Raw genomic sequence first — 8072 nt, forward strand, 5'->3', positions numbered from 1 at the left:
ATTAGAAAGCTTAAGTATCCAGTCAGAAGTTTCTGATGGTCACAGTTAGCCAAAACATGCATCTTGTGCATTAAATTTCTATCCTGATTGTACCCATTTGAATAAAAGGTTCCAATACATAATCAAAATCCCAAATTTTCAATGATGATTATGATGTGGAAATGCAAACTTCTGATTTGCATTACTTTTAAAATTATATACATTTACTGGGGCATTTGTTCATTTAAAACTGTAAAACTCACTCTTCAGTTTGTCATTACATGCTTCCCTCTTGCACTTACATTTCTTCAATGTTGCTTAAAGCAAAATATGTTTAACTGATTTTAAAATTAGAAACATATTGAAGATGGTTTTTTTTTTCTTTCTGTTTGCCACATAATTCTTAGGGGAAATGTATTCTAGTCCTTCTTTACCTCATTCCACTCCTCTAATGTACTTTTCTGTTACCCTAGTTAGATAGCAGAGCAGGGTTTTACTATTCAAGTTAATCAGTCCAGTCTGACTGTTGCTGATGCATGTGCTCATGATGTACACGCAGTCCTTGGCCCTATCTCCTGCGTCATGTTTTAGACGACATCCGAGGGGATTCTCATGCAGTGGCCTACATAATTCTTGGATAACAATGACACATTCATATCTGCAACATGCACTCTTCGGATGTTGTGATGGCCTAGATTTTCTTATCAGACTTTCTTCTCAAAATGTCTCATTTTGGATTAACTTCTGCCTCTAATATAGGTCAGTTATGTACTTTTTTTTTTACCTTTACAGTTCACACATTATTGCTAATCATTTTTATCTTTTGCTTTTATTAAAAAAATCATTTAAAGTTTTTCTCTGTATTGCCTCGTTTTATAGCTTTGAAGCTAAACTACGCTTGAAGTTTGCATTCTTGTAAAAGAAGCAGCCTGTTGTCTGCTGTTCTTGCTTGTAGCAAAAAACAAAAATCTATATTGGAAAACAGCAGGTTTCAATAATTTAAAAAAAAAAATTACCCATCTTTATTCCATGAATCAAAGGTAACCAACATTGATGATTATGACATTCATTAAACAGCATGCTCACTTTATTGCAGTACAATTTTAAAATGTAATGACTCCTCTAAACATTGAGCCAAAGCTCATTAACTTTACAGTTGCACTAAATATAAAAATTAAAGAGTAATTATTACCAAAAAACTTTGTTCTTACTTCTGGATTGCATGAATTGCAGCCCAAACAGACATAATCAAACTAATTTCCTTGTTTTATATAAACATCTCACTTCTCTACAAGACTTTATCAAAAATTGCATCTGTAAAGTCATTATTTGCTAACAGCCACACACCCAAAACCAACAAAGGGAAAATATACTACCTTACTGCCACCATGTGGTTAACTGAACATATACAGCTGAAGAAGATGAAGTTTCCTACTAAAATGGTCATATTTAAGCCAAACAGTAATTCATAGGCCTCTTTAGAAAACAGAACTGAATACTGTAGTTTTAAAAACTTACCTGTGCAACAAATATATGAGACTGCATAATGTACAACTTATCTGTTTCTATGATATACATGTTTTTAAGAAATGACATCCCCTCTCCGCTCTTCTTTCTGCACAACCTCTCCCAGCTGCCTGACGAGATCGGCCAGTCTGTTTAAATCATGGTTCCCTCTTTCCAGCAGCTCGTAGCGAAGGCTCGAGATGTCCTGTTTGATCTCTCTCAGTTCACCTTTGGGTCAAGGAAGTTATATATTTATTCACTTTTTGGCAATTCCATGATCTAGAAATTTTAAAAAAACAACAAAAAAACAGTGTTTCCAGGAAACGTACCTTCGTTCACTTCGTCATTATCTTTATCTCTCTGTGCTTTAAATATGTATCTTTTGATGAGGCAGTTCATTACTTTCTGCAAAAAAAATTAAAAAATGATTCAAGTGTTACAAGCTGATTAATGACCCATCAGCTTGTTTAAACAGAATGATGGTTGGGGTGAAAACATGTAATTTTCCAATTTTCCATATGAATTACTGTTTAAAAGTTGCCAGGTACTTTGATAGCCTCAAAATGTAAAGCATATATTCCAAAACTGCTTCTGTTATATTTATTTTGGAATAATTGTTAAGGGAGCCAGCTGAATTTATTGAAATCACATTTTTAGTTTAAACTACTACAGTAAAATGTTATACTTCTGAGACTTTCTACACATCTTTCTACCAAGAAATGTGGATGCTGTTTTATGACGTTTGCTAGGAAACACACTAGCATTCAGAAAATTCAATGCTGGGCTAATTCTTCATGTATGTGTACAAAATATCAAATGTGTAGTTAAGAAATGACCATCTGCAGTCAGGCAATGAGAAATGCTTTACTTGATGACGTGTAGGTTGAACAGATGAGTCCTCCTTCAGTCCTCCGTGTTCCCTTAACTGTAGTTTCAGAAAGAATGAAAAGCAGAAAATAAAACTTTCATTGCACTTTAATTGCATTTACAGAACATTGTAGCATCTATAAACTCAGAGTAAAGGGTCCAAAATTTGACACTAGGCAAATTTTGATTTGTATGTCATTTTGCAGAAGATGTCTTACATTTTTATGATCCATGTCACTGTTTGAATTCTCTTTGCTTTTTCTAGAAGATCCGATCAATGTTTTTATCCCGAGTAGAAAGGACACCACAGATTTGGGGCTTGGTACGAGGTTGAAGGGTACAGGTAGAGTGCTGCCACGCTCAAAGTAGGAAAACCACAGCTTGGCTCGGGCAAATTTCCACTCCACGTCAGCATCATCCTGAAGTATCAGATAAGAGAGGGCACTCAGAGGTTAGAAATAAAAAACCATGAAGGACAGATGAATATTTAAGAAAGTTATGGATTGTATTCCACGATAACTCATGAAAAACAAAATCAAGCAGTAATTAAAACATATTTGGGGTCGTGTGGTGTCATATGGGGGAAGCACAACCCGTGTATGGAGGACTTAGTCCTCGACGCCACCTTCACAGGTTCAAGACCGTCCTGTTGACCTTTACCGCATGCTTTCCCCCTCTCTCATAACCTACTTTCCTCTCTAGCCACTTTCAAATAACGGCTGTTAGAGCCAATAAAACCTTAAAAAAACATGTTGTGTTTGAGTCATACCTCGATTTCCTGGAAGGAGCTGTTGAACATGGCTATGAGCATGTTCAGCAGAACAATCACCATGATGATGTTGTACACCCCGTACAGAACATAGCCTGTGTTCTCAATGAACTTATGGTTGATGTTTAGCACCACAGATTTTACTTCTGACAGTCCGAAGATGGCCCAGAATAATGTTTTAAAACTTTCCTCAACCCTGGAGGAAGAGAGAAATCAATAATAACATTCAAACTATTGTTGCAGCCTGTATGTGTGTGGCACTTACGTTGTAAAGGCAACGTTGTGTTTGGCTCCAAGGTAGTACGAGTACAGATCGAACATTCCCACCATGAAAGCGACAAACACCGTTATGAAAATCACCATGAACTGAAAAATGTCTTTCATCGTTCTTCCCAGAGAGATCTGTAACGGCCCAAACCTCTCATTGGCAGGCAGGATGTACGCAATGCGGGAAAAACTCAGAACGATGGCAATCGCATAGAGACCTTCGGCGATAAGCTGAGGGTCTGAAGGCATCCAGTGAATTCTTGCTGAAAATACATAAAGATGGTGTTGCCTAGAACAGCTTAGGTGATGTAAACATTCATCCTGTCTATTTAACTATATGTGTAAGAAAAGGAAACTAATGAAAGCCATAGTAGCCCCCAAGAATTCAATATAAAAATAAAAATAAAAACAGAATATCTAAATGTATATAATTTTGGATGTATACTTACCCAGCTGAAAATATTGTACCTCAGAAGGCAAGGTCATGTTGGATGGATGCTTGTCAATGTAGCACTGTGCAGAATGTGCATGCCAGAAAGCCATTAATCTTGCGATGAAAGAGGTAATAAAAATGGCCAAAATACTAAAATCCAGAAGGTTCCATGGTTCTGAGATGTACTCCTGGATGTCCTGTGACCAAATATCTTTACATTCTTCCCATATCTTACCTGTAGGGGGGGGGGAGAATCATGATTTGTTGTGCTGAGTCACATACTTCCTCTTTTAATTTAAATACTATATACCATGACAATGAACAAAACAATAAAGCACAATTGGGAATTCGTCCCGAAACGTAGAATGTATGCCATTAAAACATTTCGTCAAAACAAGCCATATGGCAGCAAAAAACAGTTTTTGTGGTTATTTTATAATAACCACACAATAAGTTTTTTTAGGCAATATGCTGAAACAACTTACAATTATAACAAATTTGGAAGTGAAGGATTTTGTGCGAAAAATTAATCTAATTAAACGCAGTCCTAATAGATGCATATACCACAACGCATATTTCGTTTCTTTAGCAAGATGAAGAAAAGCAATTCAGCTTTTGTTCCCATCAACAGAATAATACAAGAAGCTTGTTGATGGCTCCAAAAATACATGTCCTGTATTTGCTAGAAGACAATTCTTTATAAGTGAAGTGGGTACTGTTGAGCCCATCTGCATATTTTGGTGGAGATACAGCTAGTATTAGATTTGAATTTGTACGCTAATCTATTGTTTTTAATTCTGACAGGCAGTTACTGCATACCAGTAATCTTAAAAACATTTTGTCAGGTAAAATGTGTCTAAACAATACCTATAACCCAGAAAATGATAAGAATCTCCATCCAGGTGAAACGGGTGGTCTTCATCCGGAAAACCTGTGAGGGGTAATCGTGGGTGGTCATGTTCGGCAGCAGTGCTGTTCCTGCGAAGCGGTCCGCTGCGTTTAGAACCAGCAGACAGAGGAATATGACGAAGGAAGCGGCATGAGCCACAAACTTCAGGAAGGGTCCACGCATGAGTTTCCCCAACTGTGATAAAAATGTCATTTTGAGAAGGATCAATTTGCAACAAAACTGTAAATATTTCTTATTTAAAAAAAACACATTCTCCTACTTATAATACTGTGTAATAGGGTTAGAAACTAACCTTACTTGATGGTGCTATCCAGTAAATAAAAGCTAGGACGGGTAACCCAACAGCTACACCGAAGACAAAAAGAACTTTAACTGCAACTGTTTGCTGATGCAGTCCAGTCAGGTTCTCATACCAGATTGATCGAAGATGCTGCTGGCAGTTTGGATGGGCCACAAACTGCAAAAAATGAAACAAATGTTCATGCTGATCCATGCATTTCCTAGAAGTTTTATGAGGTAAAAAAAATTAGCACAAAAAAAGCACAACAGTACTGTGATTTGCACTTTCTGACTGAATCTGAGTTATTGTGTGAGAAAGAATAGGGAAGGCTCAATCTCTAGATGTGAAAAGCACCCAAAGTACAGTTTTGATGTAGGGTGGCTAAAAAAATGCACACCACACTTTTCAGATTTTTATTTGTAAAAAATTTTGAAAACCTTATCACATTTCCTCACACTTCACAATTATGCATGTCTTTGTGTTGCAACAAGATAAAATGAAATTTGAAGACACTATGTCAATTAGCTCATGAGGTTGAAAATAGAAGTGAAAAATAAATTGCAAGCTTGAAAAGTATTTACCTTTTTAACTTCATATTTTATTGCCAGCTTTAACCTAATCAGGTTCGGTTTGGTAGAGGTTTCCGTGTTAGCAAAGGATTCCATGTCACCATTAAGGACGGCCTCCACTTCCACCGTGTTCCGACACAAATCCAAGAGTCCCACCACAAAGTCCTTACACTGCAGGGACAATTTCTTGTAGTCATTCTGAAACAGACAAATTACATTTTCATTTAAGACGTAGTATGTGGAAATTATATTTTGGACGAGACAAGAAGTCTATTTTTGTACCTTGAACTCTTTCTCAGTGTTGGCCAGAACTGCGAGCTCATTGCTCAGCTCCAAAGCTGCCATCACAGGATCCTGACTCGAAAGGCAAAGATACGCTGGGCTTGCGAGGCCTTTGTAAGCGCTGATACGAGACTGAGAGTGGCAGAAGGTGTCAAGCCTCTGCTGCTCAGTGCAGGCCCTGCACTGACAGAAGTAGTCATGGGGACGCTCTATATGTGCCCCCCTCAAAAGCAGCATGTGTACTATCTCGTACTCGTGACACTGAGAAGCCAGGATAATGGGAGTGATGTCATGAGAGAAGCGGGTGCCATCCTCATCGTAGGAGAAAAAATCGTCCCATGTCTCGTCATGACTGGGGTTGTTCGTCAGCCTCTGACCATCTGTAAAGGCCTCGTGGCTTAGAATGGCTTCCACTATGCGGATGTACCCTTTACTGATGGCTAACAGCAAAGCATCCCCCACTTTTGCAAGTTCTTTCCTCTTCAGCAAAAGCTTGACGACTTCTAAGTGCTCACTTGCGACTGCCAGCTGCAGTGCGTTCTGCCCCATGTAGTTGACGCAGTTGATGTTGAGGTGTGGAAGTTCCTCCAGCATCCGCCTCACTTCGGGAATGTTGCCGTATTCCGCAGCTTCTAGGAACACCTCCTCAGTAATGGAGAGGCATGAGGAAGGGTGAGCTTGGAACAGGTAACCAGCTCCCCGAGCTGTTTGTCTCCGATGTTTGGCTCCAACAAGCCCCGTCATCATCAAGGCTCTCGTTTCCCCGATCCATCTGAAGACGGATGAACACGTTGTGGGCATGTGATGTTTGAGTAAGAAAGATGCAAACAGAGATTGCAACTTGCCTTGTCAAAGTCTTCATACCTACTGAGCATTTTGTCATTTCGCCACTTCACACAAACATGTTCTTGTATGTGTATTTTACATAATAGAGTAACACATATTTGAAAACAGAAGCAAGTCAATGCATGGCTTTTAACATTTCTTGGATGGGACAACAAAACAGGGACATATACTGCCTAAACTGATGCTAATATCAATACTTATTATTTAAGTATCATCAAATTTTTGATCTATAAGCATTTTTGTGGTTTTTCTTTTGAATTATTTTGTTAAAACCTAGGTCAGACTTTAGAAAAAGTTTATACGTATCTACAAAATACTCTAGACCTGAAATGATTCATTGTATTAATCGGAATCAATTTTTGAAATAACCACCAACTAATTTAGTGATTGGTTATTCTTTAACTGTAATATACAGACTCCAGAAAGGCAATTTTCTGAAAGAAAAGCATATTCATTGCAATAATTAAGGGGAAACTTAAAAAAAAAAAAAGAAGAAATCAATTATGTACAAATTTTGCATTTAAGATTTTTAAAAAGCCTTTGCCTGTGTCATACTCTTTCCATCTCTGCAAGATGAATCAAACAAAACCCTGTTAGATACTCATTGGTAAAAAAATAAAAATCACCATCACAAGAACAAAGGTACACATCAGACAGGTCAGCAACAAAGCAGGGCAAGATTATGAAACAACATCCCAACATCTAACCAAATCAGTTGTTTATACTGTAGGCTATTTGCTAATTAGTTCTACAGGAAAGGCCCATTTTTAGACACAATTCTTTACATTAGTATAACACATGAAAATCTCAAGATTGTGGTTACAATTCCATAATTAAAGGATAAAATACTAGTTTCATCTCAGCCTTCGTTTGTGGGAAGGCTGAGATGGCTTATACCTCAGTTCAGTCTTGTTGTTATAACTCACACCAGGTTTACATGTGTGATGCCACCCACAGATTCATCATCTGCTCTTTCATCTGACGGGATATTATTACAATCCCCTCCAAGTGAAGAGACATTTATTTGTTTTAGATTTATTTGATCTGGGACAAATCATAAAACATTGTTACCTTTAAAAGAATTGTCCTGACTCTAGGCCAGGGGTGTCAAACTCAATTTCACCGAGGGCCACTTCAGCATATTGGCCCCCCTCAACGGGCCACATTGACGGTACAGATCAGGAGTGCATCCCTGCTAAAACACCCCAGACAAAAGGTTGACTTCCCTCATTCAGAGGCTTATAATGAGTCAATGGTCCAGGTGTGTTAGAGAAGGAATGCATCTAAAGCTGCAGATGGTAGCTCTGGAAAACTAGACTTGGGCAGCCCTAGCATAAATGTATAAAAATACAATGTTAAAAATA

General features: G+C 37.9%; 1 protein-coding gene across 1 annotated transcript in view; it reads right to left on the minus strand.

The window, feature by feature from the left end:
• Positions 1-213: 213 nt before the first annotated feature.
• The window catches only part of LOC106957724 (short transient receptor potential channel 6-like), a 16679-nt gene continuing 8820 nt past the window's right edge, over positions 214-8072 (minus strand). Inside the window, exons 2-12 of the mRNA XM_015049173.1 lie at positions 5863-6634; positions 5593-5778; positions 5024-5188; positions 4689-4905; positions 3838-4056; positions 3387-3651; positions 3122-3317; positions 2571-2771; positions 2354-2410; positions 1815-1890; positions 214-1713 (exon numbers count right to left, since the gene is read on the minus strand). Of these exons, the coding sequence (XP_014904659.1) occupies positions 1562-1713; positions 1815-1890; positions 2354-2410; positions 2571-2771; positions 3122-3317; positions 3387-3651; positions 3838-4056; positions 4689-4905; positions 5024-5188; positions 5593-5778; positions 5863-6634 (2506 nt within the window). The 3' untranslated portion in view covers positions 214-1561. The remainder of the gene's footprint in view (positions 1714-1814; positions 1891-2353; positions 2411-2570; positions 2772-3121; positions 3318-3386; positions 3652-3837; positions 4057-4688; positions 4906-5023; positions 5189-5592; positions 5779-5862; positions 6635-8072) is intronic.

Source organism: Poecilia latipinna, unplaced genomic scaffold, assembly GCF_001443285.1.
Source record: "Poecilia latipinna isolate Pla-1442-1.1 unplaced genomic scaffold, P_latipinna-1.0 Scaffold930, whole genome shotgun sequence".
Lineage (NCBI taxonomy): Eukaryota > Metazoa > Chordata > Actinopteri > Cyprinodontiformes > Poeciliidae > Poecilia > Poecilia latipinna.